General features: G+C 48.1%; 1 protein-coding gene across 1 annotated transcript in view; it reads right to left on the minus strand.

Annotated features, from left to right (window-relative positions):
* E2F3 (E2F transcription factor 3) overlaps nucleotides 1-8,961 on the minus strand; it is a gene marked incomplete at both ends in the record, with an annotated part of 78,395 nt that extends 69,434 nt beyond the window's left edge. Inside the window, one exon of the mRNA XM_079712774.1 lies at nucleotides 8,563-8,961. Coding sequence (XP_079568900.1) covers nucleotides 8,563-8,961 — 399 coding nt within the window. The remainder of the gene's footprint in view (nucleotides 1-8,562) is intronic.
* Between the last annotated feature and the right edge of the window lie 5,852 nt (nucleotides 8,962-14,813).

The following is a 14,813-nucleotide window of genomic DNA, read 5'->3' on the forward strand; positions in this document are numbered from 1 at the left end:
CATGGGAGCCATGGCCTGCCCATTCCCATGGTCCAGCTGGCACATCCTGTCGATACTGTACAATTGAGGACAAGATGAGTCTTGTTTGACTCCTGTTTAGTCTTGCTTGCGACTCAACTTGTGTTTAAAGCCTGTCTCCCCAAACAGACTATAAAACTCAAGAGTGGGTGGCTCACACTTCATACTTCTTTTGCATCCTCAACAGGAAGACTGGGGTGCCAAGCACACTGTGGGTGCCTAATGACAATGCCTCTTGTCAAATATTTGAGCGTCCACAACGGAGAAGGCATTGCAAGGACGACACGATGAGAAAACCACAGACTGGTTTCCCGAAGCTTGTGGGTTTGGATGAAGAGTAAGTCAAGGGCACCACTGATGAGGAAATAAGGTGGACTAAGATGTGCTACGGGAAGGAAGCAGTGACTTGAGGGAAGGGAGGGACCCAAGGCCTGGGGAATCAGGGAAGGCTCTGTGCAGGGAGTTGTCCTTGATAGGCCGGTGGGAAAGACCGCAGCGAGAGGAACAAGCAAATAAATGCCCCGGAGGGAAAGCAGCAGCCACCGTGAGCACTGTGCCGTGAGCACCGTGCCGTGTGCCAGGATCCCAGTGGGGAGGAATGGGAAGCAGAACGGGAAGGGCGAGATTTCACTGGACCTCAAACGCTAGGGAAAGGGTTGTAATTAATTGGATAAGTCACGGAAGCAGCCCGTGAAGGCTGGGATTCTGGCCTCCTTCTAAAAGCCAGGCAGAGGGAGAGGTGAGGGCTCAGGGGGAGGGACAGGCATAATACACCGAACAGCTAGGCACTGCAAGAGGGAGAAGAGAAGGGGCCAGGGAGGCCAGGGAGGCAGCTCCCCTCTGCACACGGAGTGGCTGGCGCCTCCAATCCTGCAGGGCCCCCCACACCTCAGACACCCTGATCCTCACCATTCAGTCTTAAGCCCTAGTTGACTGTACAGAAGTGAAATCATGTTAAGAGTGCTGCTTTATTAACACAGATCATCACAGAAATAAAGATTTTCATCATGACACGATCACTACCAAAAGGACTATTATAATAAGACGCTTATCTTTCTGCTCTTTCTCCCAAGTCCATGCACAGCTTATGAAGAGATACAAAGATCCTAAAGAATATGTTGGGAGAAAACCACCCTGTGGTTCAGCCCTCCTCCTCATCACTGCCGTTTTAAGAGGTGTAACCTGGGTCTGGATGAACACAAGGGCTGGTTCAGAAACTAAACCACCAAAGGGTGGGCCCAAGAGACAGCCATGGAAGAAAGGGGCAATTCCACCACGTTATCTACTGAATCCTTCCCGTGGGTCAGGCCCCGGCCTAGGCACCTTACAGATATGAAATCATTTAACCGTCCCGATCCCCATGAGGTAGCTACTATGATTTCCCCATTTTACAGGTGAGGAAATTAAGGCGCATAGGTTAAGCAGAGTTGCCCAAAGTCACACAGAATAAGAACCCAGACACTCTGGCTTCAGGCTCCATCGTCTGACTCTTATACTTGGCTGTCCTTCAGTTTGCCTTTTAGGTGGAGGGTGTGGGTTAGGTCCATATAAGCCTTCACCTCTCCAAAGGGCTGCCAGGCCCAGAAAGGCTCAGAAGGGATGGGGTCACAGGGCTGCTGCGCTGGTTATATACTTCTGGAGCCTCAGAGCATCAGACGTGGAAAAAGGGCAAGGAAGGGGTGAAATCTATAGGCTCTGAGCTGACCTCCTGTGACCCCCAGTGTCCAGAGCTGCAACTTTCAGGATCCTGAAGACCAGAGCTTGGAGGAGCCCTTCTCGGCAGTCAGGCGCGTGCCGGAGGAGCCAGCAGGGTCTCCTGGGGAGCCAGGCACGAGCTGTCTGGGAGGACCAAGGGCGTCCGGTTCGTCTGCTCCCGGAGATGGACTCCATCTGCCACAAAGTCCTCCAGGGGGATCAGCTTCACTGATAACTACAGGTCTCACCAGCAGTTGCTCCCTGATCTAAGGCCGCACCTACACACGGCACCTTTCTGGTTTGTGGTTTATAGACAAGCCATATATCCCCGCCCCTAACGCGTTGGTGAACTACAGCGACATTGGATTATGTTTCACTTTTAGGCTTCAGGGCTTGAAGTGATTCTATTTTTAAGCTTTCTCAATTCCACAAGTAAAAGAAGACGTTTTAAGGAAATTAGTTCCGGTTTTTAGGGGATGAGGACTTCTTCCCCTGAAAGAGTTAAACTTTGTTAAACCAGCAATCTTCCTAAGGAAGGGCACCTGGTCTAATGTCACTGGGCAAGGGCTCCAGGACCTCTGAAAACCACAACAGTCACCCAGGATGTGGGCAGCCCAGGACAAACCTCCAACACCAGAGCTATACTGTGCCCTTCGGAAGAGAGCGGCAAAAATCCTTTCGAAAGTCCTTTCAGGTTCTAGTCTCAGTGAAGTATGTTTCACCGTTTGAGCACCGGAAGTGTCATATCCACAAAAATTTGCAAATAACAAATAAAGCTTTAAAAAGGCTACTATCATGTTTCTGTAAGAGTCAGTCATTCCTTCCATTTTTTAAAATTCCCTTTCATTGAACATCTAAAGGAGCGTGGCTTATTTTGTACCTTTGAGAATGAGGTGTTACTCTAAAGCCAACTGTTCAAAGGACACTTCTGTATGTGTCTATTTTTAAAATGTAACCATTCCTGAAGGCAATCTTAAATGTATTCTACACATCCCAATTTTCCCATATAGGGCACATGAGACTTAGTTGTTAACTTTCTCTTGGCAAATGGGGCTGCTTCTAAGAATTCCAGTCTCCAGTTTCAGTTCTGGCTTTGCCACTAGTTAGCTTGTGACCTTGGGTAAGTAACAACTGCACTGGGTCTTAATTTCCTCCCCTGCAAAATGAAAGGGATTGGGTCAGATGATGACTCTTGCTTTACAGCTCTCACATGTTAGGATTCAAAGACCGTTGGGAATATCAATTATTGCCTATGCTAATTAGAAGAATTAGTTATAAGAATGTGGTCTGGACACTAGAAATAGCCCCAGACGGTTGGGCTACAGTAATAGAAAGCAGACTAAAGTCAATTACTTTTATTTTTCTTACTTCCTCTTATCTGCTCTCTATTCCATCAGCTGTCCATTCTCACTGCTATCAACCTCCGCTGACAGAAACCCCGGCCTTAGTTTACAACGCTAAGCAGGGGTCTGTTTCACCCAGGTTCTCCAGCAAAGCAAGGGGCCCAGGCTTTGTGATTGCAACCTGGCAACCAGTGGGCTTCACCTCTTCCCCTCCAAAGTTATATTGTAGACGATCGTGGCCGCCACAGCAACAAGACTGACCCCCAGTTAAGGTTGGAGGCGGACTGAGAATGCGTCCTTGTCACTTACACATTCTTTGAGTTCTAAAAACGCATTGCTTTGGGAGGAGAGCGTTTGAAGCAAAAGCGACAACAGAAAATAAACCGATTTCCTTCTTACTGGCCCCAAAGCTCTATGTATTATCCCTCTATATTAACCCTACTCCTGCCCTCCAGGATTCCTTATCCCCGTCCCAGTTGTTGTCTTTTTTGTCCCTTCTGTTGTATAACTTTTCCTTGTGTAAGATACATTTTCCAAGCCACTCTTGGAAGCCAAAGAGAAGGTCAGGGTAGGAGGAAGGAGATACCATTAGTGGTTTCCTATACTTACTGCTTTCCCAGTTAGCTTCCCTTCTTAGTCCCATGAAAAATGATTAGTAGAAGATACGCTTCTTAGCAATTGTAAATACAGTCCCCGAAACACTTTTAAGCTGCTAACAAGCATGAAAAATATGCATTAAACCACATGCTTAGTACCTCAAAGAATTCAGGGAAGTTCCTCTTTAAAAACCAAAATGAAACAGAGCATCTGATAAGAATTGCAATCTACCTTCTTTGCCTTGCACTATTTGGGGTGGTTTCATGGGCATCTAGGAGGGATGTGATTTAATGAGCACAGGCGGTGGCTGATTTTTCACTCTTCCTAGTTTAAAATGTTAGTAGAAAGTAGGTGATTAAAAAGGAATTGGAGTCAGTCAGCCTGGGAAAGTGGATGTAAACTAGACATACAAATGGAATATATGTTAAGTCATGTTAAATTAGAAAACCAGCCAGAAAAATCAACTATGAATATCTGAAGCCTTGCCAAGTGGGTCCAGGTCCTTTGGAAAAAGGCTAAAGGTATGGATGGTGTGTCTTTGGGGATGGCAATAAAAGACCACTATGGATTATACCTATGAGAAATGAGAATAAAAGCCACTTTTCCCTACAACCTTTCAATCTCCAGGTGTTATTATCTATTCATGTCTAAGCTTAGAGTATTATTTTCTGTTTTCATGTTAGCTTTACACAGCACAACATTAATCTCAGAATCTACTCTTCCAAGTATTACATAAGGTGACGATTTACAGAAAAACGACAACAAAAAAAATCCTTTCCTGTTCACAAGCTTGGGTTCCTTAGCTCACAGAGCCACGTTTAAGGGTGCTTTGTTTCAGAGGATGATTAGAGTGGTGCCCTGGCTACTGATTATAGTGGAGCTATTTGTACTGCCTGAGTCTGGGCACTGCATTATATTAAAACTTCCATTTTGGGGTATGAAGTGACTAAAAATTCTCTCCTAGCTTAAACTTGGCACCAACCATCTATCTCAGCAGAAGCAAGATTATTGACTACAGAACCACAGGAACCCAGCATTTTTCTTCTTTTATATTTATACAGGAAAGAAAGAGACTCAGCTGTAGCACCTATGGTTTCTCCATTCTTACAGGGAAATTTCAAGCATTGTGGGTGCCTTCCCAAAGTCTAATCAGTGGGATGCTATGACTGGATTAAATTAAATCAGATGTGACAGGCCATTGTCTCTTGCATTAATAGATCCCAAACTTTCTAGAAGCGGAATGAAATCATTTCAGCTTCTTTTTAGCAGAGGCAGAAAATGATGAAGCCCCTTTCAGTTCCAGAAAATATATAGCACTTGTGACTCTGGTTTCTCTAGACTCCTTCCATGTCCAACAGCTCACCATCTAGAACTGAATTTATCTAGTGCATGTCTCTGACATGGTGATGATTAAGAGTTCAGTTCTACAAAAGCCAATAAGCATGGGCTGCACGCAAAAGATGGCCGGTCCATGCAGTCAAGGGAGGAGCGAGGCAAAAAAGTGAGGATGAGTTGATCTAAATTTGTCACAACTCAAGGCACAAGCTCATGCTGGGGCAGTTCATCACCACCATCTCTAACATAGGCCTGTGGTACTGACGTGTCCCTATTTTATCCATTCTTAGGAGAGCCATGATTTATGGACTTAAAAACTCAAGTTAACTCGGTATAAATAGTTAATTACATAACATTTTTAAAAACTTTTAACCATTTTACTCATATATGTCAACAAAGGGGCAGTGTGCACATGGTCTTACATTATTTCTCTAAGTTCCAAAAAAATATAAATTTCTGAATATTCATTTTATTGGGCATCTACTATTTACCTGGCACTGTGCTAAGTGTTTTACATGCATTATCATATTTAACCCTTAAATAGAACTTTCAAGTTCGTACTGTTATTGTCCCTATTTTACAGAAGAGGAAACTGTGTTGTGAGAGTTTAAGTTATTTGCCTAAGATCCAACGACTTGTAAATGACAGAGGCAATTACAGCTAGTAAGGTAGTACTGAGATACATATGTATATATATATATATTTTTTTCCACGTTAAAAAAAAGGTGAAGAATATGCTCCTGGTTGTTCTAGAGACAGAACATGGAATCAGAACCAGGTGGGTCTGTAACTGTGGCCACTTGAACAGGAGTTCTCAACCTCTTCTTAGACGGCAAGTGTTTAAATGATCTCTTTGCTCAGCCAATCACTTAGCTATCCCCATGCTGTCCCTCCTGCTTAGGGAAAGAATATCAATAAAAGTTCAAGACTTCAGTAGAAGTCTAATATAATTTTGATATGAAAAAAAAGAAACCAAACTTTATATACAGTGCTCATGATTTTGGAATAATAATCTCATGGCAAGGAGCATAAAGTTTTGAAGTAGCTTGGAAGGTGGTGAGGGTAATTTTTTGTACTTTAAATACTTAAATACAATGAATTACATAGAAGTTTGGCCAGACAGTTTCAGAGACCTGGCCCAGGTGGACTAAAATTCAAAAGGAAAAAAAAAAAAGCAAACTGGTCGTCTCACAATTTCCCATTGTCAAAACTACCCTCCCATAAATCTGAATCAAGTCCCAGAAGTATGTCAATAGCTGGTTGTTTCAGATTAGGTTTATGATATAGTGACAGAACCCTGTAGGGGGCAAATATGCTTAAAATATATCCAAGCACGTTTAGGTCAAGTCAGTAATAGTATTTAATGCTAATAAAAGCGTGGCATATTCTCGTGTCTGAGAATCCGGCACACTGGATACTGTTATGTGTAAGCAGGTACTGTACTCTTTCCCCCCTGCTGGCAGACCCTAGTCACTAAAACACCATGAGCTTCTTTGACTGAGACGGTATCACACATCCCTAGCAAGTATCTCTGGGGCTGCAAAGCAGTTAAGATCCAACTCGAATAGAAATTGGGGAGAGTCATGAATTAAAATTTTTCATTATTCCAAAACCCATCTCATCCCCCAAAGTGTTGCCTGGGTGCCGACCCTCTTAAAGACCTCTGCAAAATCTTGATTCTTCAAAAATTCAGCGCACTCGGAACAGAGACAAGGTGAGGTCAACGACTGATATTATCAGCCAACCATTTATCTAACTGGGTTTGGTTCGTTTCTAGCCTCGTGGGGGCCGAGCCTCACCACGAGGGTGAAGACAGGAGGCATGGAGGAAGGGAATGAAGGAGAGAAAAGGAGAAAGGAGGAAGACCTCCGGGCCACACTTCTTTCTAGTATCAACAAAAAGAGAAGCCGCATACTGACCTAAATCATCTCTCAAAGGCGCTTTATAAATTACAGGGACAAAGGGAGGGGGTGGCGGGTGGCCTGGGAATCCTACAGACACCCTACCCTCTGACCCGCCCCCTCCCCCTCCAGCACAAGGGAAGGAAGACAGAAAGCAGAGCTCAACTCGGCCATTGGCGAGAAGCCCCCCCTCCGGTTTTCGATCGCCCATCCCTCGGCCCCCTAGAAAAACACACACGTAAACACCATACCCACCCCCTGGGGCGGACACTCCTGCCCGGAGGTTCCTAGAACCGGAGGCCGGGCATTTACTTAGTTAGATTTTTCTTGCTTACTCATTTCCCTCGAGCACCCAACCCCCCGTTCCCACTCCAAAACCCCGCTCAACCGCCTACCCTCACGGCTCCAACCCCCAACAGAATCCGGTGCCCCCGCGGCGGCGGCGGCCCCCGAGCCGTCCCGGTCACTAACCTGCTGCTGTAAGGGCATTTCCGAAACCAGCCTGGCTCCGGGGGGAGGTGGGGGGGCCGGCTGGAGAGGGGGCCCGGAGGGCCGAACGGACCGGCGGCGCCGGGCGAGGGCGGGCGCCCGTGGAGGGGGTTGGGGAGAGGAGAGGGAGGGTGGCCGCTCCGGGGGCGGGTGCGAGGGCGCCGGGACCGTCCCAGGCCAGGGAGCCGGCGAGCAGGAGGAAGTGGGTGCCCCCTCTCCCCCTCCAGCGCCCCCTCCCGCCGCCGCCTCCTCCCCAGTCACAGGCGCGTCCTCCGCGCACGTGTGCGAAACGTCACCGGCGGGTCCCGGGGAGAGGGACAGACCCAGGCGGCGGGACGGGAACACGGCTGCCCCCGCCCTCCGTCGCCGGAGGGCGGAGAGGGGGACAGGGCGGGGAAGGAAGGGGCAAGGGGAGAGGCGGGTCAAGGGCAGGCCCGGGGCCCGGCGAGGCAGGCCCGGGCGCTCGGGCCACGCGGGCGCCGCCGCTGCCACCAACGGGATGCACCCAGGCCGGAGTGCCCGCCCGCTAGCCCCTCACCCCCAGACGGCCCACGCCTCGGCCTGCAGCCGGCTTCCAGCTCCACCTCCCCCCTCGGCTTCCCCCAGCCCCTTTGTTGCCTGGAGTTACAGATCCCAAAATGTGTCAAGCGCAGCCTGGCAGAGCCCCTGCACTCCGAGCACGCCTTAGGGACCCCCGGCTGCCAACGGGCCTCCGAGGCCGGCGGGCGGCCATCACCCCCAGGGCCCCCCGGTTTCCACCCCCCTGGAGTCTCCCACTCCCCAGTTCACTACTCCCTCCCCCACCCCCTTCTCCATCCGGGGCGTGACCCCTTCCTACGCCCGAGAAAGAGGAAGCTTCGAGTTGGAGGGGAGGGGAGAGTGGGGGTAGGGAAAAGTGCAGGAAAGGAAGGGGGGGGCCGCGAAAAGTTTCGGAGTGTTTGATGTGGTTCGCGCCGTGGCGAACCCCGCTGCCCCGCTTGCCTGGCGGAGCCCCCCAGACCCTTCGGGGGTTCGGGGGGAACACACAAGTCTAACAATAAACTCTCGTTGGAGGGGCAGCCGCCGAGGCCCACGACGCTCGGCCCCGCGCTCTCCCAGGGCGGCCCGCAGCGCGCCCACCACCCCGCGCGGTGCGAGCCCACCTCCCGCCCGGGCTGGGGACGGTGGGAACGGGAGGGCATTACCGGAGGGCCGCCGCCGCCGCCGCCGCCGCCGCGTCCCAGCGCTGGTGGCTGCTGCAGCAGCCCGGCTCTGCTGGAGGGTCCGTGCGGCGTGGTGTAGAGGAGGCTGCCGGCGGTCTGCTCCACGCCGGGGGCACTGGGGAGGAGGGGGCCGGCGGCGACGGCGCCGCTTTGGAGGGAGGAGGAACAGGAGGTGGTGGAAGTGTTCGTGGTGAGGATCTGGATGTACGCGCTCGGGGCGGCGGCAGCAGCGGCGGTGGCGGCGGCGGGGAAGCCGGGGCTGGCTAGCTGTGCCCTTTTGTCCATGGAGGCTGCAGCGGCGGCGGCGACGACAGCCGCCCCCTCCCCACCCCCGGCGGTCACCAGGTACTGCTCCAGGGCGGGCTGGATCCCCTTTCTCATCTCTCGCTCCTGCTCTTTTTATTGCTATGGTATATTAACGTACTGTTTTCAATTTCTTTATTATTTGCAGTCGGAGTTTCCAAGTCTTTCCTTCTCTCCTCCCCGCCCGGCGCTTCCGAGCCCCTTCTCTCCCTTTTCTTTTTATTTTTCCGCACCGCCCGGGCCCCGGGGGCCAAAAATAATCGGGGCTCTGGAGAGAGGAGGGTCCCGGGCGCACGGATATCGGGCCCCGAGGGGGGATGGAGGCGTCGGGGGCGGCCGATGCAATGGATTGCGAGGCGGCGGCGGCAGCACGGGTGCTGCGGCCGGCAGCTGAAAAATGGCTCCAGGAAGCTGCTGCTGACAATGAATGAAGGGATACGGTTTACGCGCCAAGGTCCTCCCGCGAAACTCAGATTTCCCGCCGGCTTTTCAAACCATATTTGCATATCCCCGCCCCTCAACCCGCCGAGGACCGTTCCCACAGCCCATTGGGTCTCTGTCTCCTTCCTTCCGTCCCAATCACGGAGCAGGGTCGCAAGTTGCCGGTTTCCATTGGATGCCGTGCATCATGGTTGCCGGGGCGACAGGGGCTCTATTTGCATATGCTTCCTTGATTGGCTGGGAGGGAGTAGGGGTTTTAGGAGGTGGGGGTAAAGTCCGCCTTCTCTCCCACGGAAGACCACGCCTGGTTCAGGCTCCGCCCCCGTCCCCGCCCGCCAGCCGGGCGGGCACTGCTGACCTGGGCAGGGACTCCGCGCCCCGCAGACTCAGTGTGGATCTAACCTAGAGCGCAAGTTTCGCTTTTGTAAATTGTCAAGGTGACTAAAGGGGACACTTTCGGGAACTCTCTTCCGCTTGACCCGTCAGTGTAATAGATGAACAACAGAGAGAGATTCTCCCAAGTATGTGCCAAAGGCAAGTTGGACCTTACGAACGACGCCTGGCAGGTGGAAACCGAGCCCTTTAAATCGTGGGTTTCTCTCTTCCTGAAATCCGACCAATGCCGCGGCGAGAGCTGATCCCGAGGCCGAGGCTGATGGACAGAAGCATGTGGGCCGACAGAATCGTGGGGGCAGAAGGTTCGACTGACGTGATTGCGGGCACCATTTAGTTACCATTCCAGATCATTACCGGTAGCTTCATTATTAGCCTGGATGGGGTTTAAGTAAAAATTAACTCCGAATGTTTTGCCGAGTGAAATCTTACCACAAGTACTGGTTTGAGTCCAGCAGACACCCCCAAAACCCTACCCACTGGCCCAGAAGCACCCAGGGCAGTTAATCTGGACTAACATAGGACTGATTTGCGTGTTTCTAATCCGCCAAACAGTAATCCGAAGAAGTACGTGCTTCCCACGATGACGTCTTCCTCCCAACAAACGCTGCACGCTGGGCACGAGCACTTTACAATTTCGGTATCCTCCCAACTTCTCTGACACGATGACCCAAACCTATTCCAAAATATTTTAAAAGAATTTTTTAAAGTAAACTAGAAATTGCCACCAGAAAAATATTAAATTATTGTCAAATTGACTTCTGTGTTGGTGCAAGTGTTCATGAGTCTTAAAATTGAAGATTGCGCCTGTGAGACTGAGCAGGACAAGGGACCCCGGCAGGTTGTGGGAAAAGGTGTACCTAGGTCAGGTCATCATTTACAGTTCCAGTCACTGAGAACTGCACAAAATAGCTGCTGATCTGGTGCTCACTGGGTGATGAGCATTGCAATACCTCAAGCCCTTTTGTAAGACTTTTATTATTATTATTATTATTATTAATTTTCAAAACGCATATGCTCAGTCTTCTGAAAGGCCTGACAAGATATGTCATTTCAGGCTAGGAGTCCTTACTACTTCAGTCCTGTTACCTGAAATAGGGTGAACTCAAAGTACTGTTACACCTTGCACCAGGCTCAGGAATATTTTGGTCTTGCACTCAAGCTAATTGAGGATCCAAGGCCCAGTAGCCAAACATTTACTGACATAAATGATATGTGTCATCAAACTGACACTATCTTTAGGGCAGATTAGGTGGTATTCAAGGGGCATCAATTGCTGGTTGGGCTAGAGGCATAAGGTATTAGCAACTTCCTTGACCTTGTTCCATCAAAGTTACTTTCCACTGTGGGTCACTATGGAGGAAACTTGTACTGTAACTACTTGGATATCACCAGCTGTAGAACGTCACTGGCAGCATGCATTTGGTGGCTCTTGTGGGGATTGTGGGAGGAGGGAATGGTGCAACATGCACAGTCATTATAAGACCTGCATTTTAAGATTAGAGGCAAGCCTAGGACCTGGGACTGTGCACAGAATCTCTGCTTGAACTCAGACTCCTCTTCACTGGTCACAGTAAGATGGATATAACACAGTCACAAGGGAGCAAGTGTTCACCATCTAGATTCACACCTGTGGTTCTGGTTTAGAAAGCTTTGAAATATTTACCATTCTACCTTAGCCAAGTTATAATTTTTAATGTAGGGTATTCGATAGAGAAACAGATGTTTTGACATTTTATGCCTAGTGAACCACGGGATGGGGTGGGAAGGGTTCAAAGAGAGAAGAGGAGGTGTTAGAAGTTAAGATGCTAAAATTTGGGGCAGGCTATTAATTTGTGGAGAGGTAGCATGTTTTAGAAGAAAGAAAATGGGCTTTGGAGCCAGAGTGATCTGGTTTAAATTCTAGCTCTGCCACTTATTGGCTATATAACTTTAATCTTTAAAATCCTGGGTTCTTGTATGTTCAATGGGAACCCGTATTGTAGTACCAGTATTGCAAGATTATGATGAAAAGAGGCAATAATAATGGTACTTTAACAGGTATACAGCAAGTGCTCAATAAGTGGTGGTTATTTATGATTCTACTTGTTTGTGTGATTGTGCTTTGCAGCTCTTTGTAGTCCAAGCTGACTCCCAGCCTCTAATCTTCATACTGCCCCAGATGTCCACTGTGGCAGCTTAGCTTTGTCACAGGGTAGGAGCACAGTCATGTCTTGGTTAGTAGGGATTATAGAATCCTGACTCAGAAGTTCAAGGTAATAAAGTCAGCTCTGCTGCTCATCCTACTCTAACCTGCTCATCTGTTCCTAGGCAGCTTCTGGTTGGTTACTAAGTCTGAGTCCCCAAGACCTTCCCGCGAAGGTCAGTGCTCTAGCACTAGAGCCAGACTATTCTTCCCAATCACCACCACCCTTTCCCTTGCTCTGACAGTGACCCAAGGCAGCTAATTGTCCCAGAATTGGCCTGTGTTGTTGTTTGAATGGTGCCCGTCCCTCCAAAACATGTCTTTGTCCTAATCTCTAGAACCTGTGGTTGTGACCTTATTTGGACAAAGCATATTTGCAGGTGTAATTAAGTTAAGAATCTTGAAATGAGATCATTCTGGATTATCCGGATGGACCCTAAATCTAATGACAAGTGTTCTCATAAGAGACACCTAGGGGCTTCCCTGGTGGCACAGTGGTTGAGAATCTGCCTGCCAATGCAGGGGACATGGGTTCAAGCCCTGGTCCGGGAAGATCCCACATGCTGCAGAGCAACTAAGCCCGTGCGCCACAACTACTGAGCCTGTGCTCTAGAGCCTGCGAGCCACAACTACTGAAGCCCTGCGCTCCTAGACCCCGTGCTCCACAACAAGAGAAGCCACCGCAATGAGGAGCCCACGCACCACAATGAAGAGTGGCCCCAGCTCGCCACAACTAGAGAAAGCCCGTGCGCAGCAACGAAGATCCAATGCAGCCAAAAATAAATAAATAAATAAATAAAATTTATAAAAAAGAAAGAAAGAAACACAAAGCCTTGTGCTGCTCTCTGAATTAAAAAAAGAAAAAGAGAGACACCCAGAAGAGAGACATACAGAGAGGAGGAGATGGCCATGTGGAGACATGAAGACAGAGGCGGAGGTTACGATGAGCAGAAGAAGACAAGGAATGCCAACAGCCACCGGAAGCTGGAGGAAACAAGCAACAGAATCTCCCCTAGAGCCTCTGGAGGGAGCGGAACCCTGCCAACACTTTCCTTTCAGGCTTCTGTCCACTAGACCTGTGATAGAATAAATTTCTGTTGTTTTCAGCTCCCCAGTGTGTGGTCATTTATTATGGCAGCCCTGAGAAACAAATGCAGTGTGTTAGCCTGCCTACCTGCACCTCAGACCTCTTAGCTGCTACTCACTTGTTTTGGATTGCTGCCAAGATATGATTCCTTACTGGACATCGATGAAACTTATTGCCAGCTTGTTGAAGATTCATCAAAGCATCACTTCTTGACCACCCGGTGCAGACTCACCCAAGGAGCTTATAAAAGTGCAGATTCGCAACCAATCAGAAGCCCTGTGGCAGGACCCAAGAATCTCATTTAACAAGTCCCTCCAGGTAATTCCTTTATGCTCTAGAGATCGAGGGCCACAGTCAGCTGTATGACTTTGGACTTCTGCCCATTATATCCCATTGTTACAGCTAGCGTTGCCACCCCTCTGTCTAATAATTTGATGGTTGTTTCCAATCCCCTACTACACCTTCTCACCCTGCTGGGTACCATAACAAGCTCTGAATTTTTATTCACACCCACACATATACATATACACATATATACACATATATATATACATTATACATACTATAGATATAAAATTTGACATTATAATTTTCTCTAAAAGCCTTCATTGTCCATTTTGGATACAGTTTTGCCAACATCCATAAGATCTATATAAATAACTCCCAAGAAAAAAATACTATTAAACAGTTTTCTGGGGAATTCAATATTAAATCTTCAGATGGAAATATTATAGGTTTCTGAGATTAAGGAAACTGTTCACAAGCCCAGAAAATCTTTGGAACATCCAAAGTTTAAATTGTGCCTCTAATTTAGTTTAGCCAAATCTGGTTGTCACATTGGATTGAGAGTGTAAAGTTTTAAGTTTTAGGGTCTGGACAAAACTAGTCTGAGTCTAAGTCTTTTCTATTGCCATTCAGTTAGCTGCCCACATAGAAATAACATTCTCTGTTTTATCTTCCTGGTTAGGAAGAAAGAGGAGTATGTCCTTAAGCCATTACCACATCAAACACTAATAACAAAATTTCTAGGTGCTCATCCTAGAAAACTGACCAATTTTGTTATAGATAGTGGTTTGGGCACCAGTGTAGAGTTTCTTGTCCTCAGTTCTTTGACCAGACCAGGAAGGTACTGTTTAGATAGAGCTTTTGTGTTTTTAAATAAATCTAGGATGAACTTACAGCATAGAGCATTGTCGCCCATCTCATCTACTGAATCTGAATTTCTGGTTGGAGTCCAGGAACAAGCATTATAAACAGGATAATTGTGATGCAGGTGGTACACTTGGGAAACAGTGCCACACAGGCACCCATGACCTAGCAGTCTCTGCTCTACAAATTGGGTTCTAGGCAATGATGACATGGGAAACTCCCTTGTTAATAGAATCTTAGGGCAACTAATGTTACCACTGTTAGTAACTCTTTATTTAGACTGTACTGTGATTGCAAATTGCCTCTTCTACTAAAGCTCTTTCTGCTCAGTTAACAGGTAATGTGATTCAGACAAAATATACTGGATGGAAAAGGTATTATCTCAAATGTGTGTGTTTCCTTGCCGTTTTGAAACAGATTTTTATCGAAACAAAAAATACAGATACAGAAACCTAAACAAAACAAATCATGGATTAATGAATTATTATAAGGTGAACACTCTTGTAACCCCGACCCGGGTCAAGAAGTAGAACTTGACCTGCACCCCTGAAGTCCCTTTCATTCACCCTAATTCTGATCACAACACCTTCCCTCCTACTAAAAGTACCATTAGCCTAATATCTTTTAGTCTTTACTTCCTTGTTTTTAAAAAAGTTTGTCACCCAAATATGCACC

Source organism: Hyperoodon ampullatus, assembly GCF_949752795.1.
Source record: "Hyperoodon ampullatus genome assembly, chromosome: 10".
NCBI classification, from domain to species: domain Eukaryota; kingdom Metazoa; phylum Chordata; class Mammalia; order Artiodactyla; family Ziphiidae; genus Hyperoodon; species Hyperoodon ampullatus.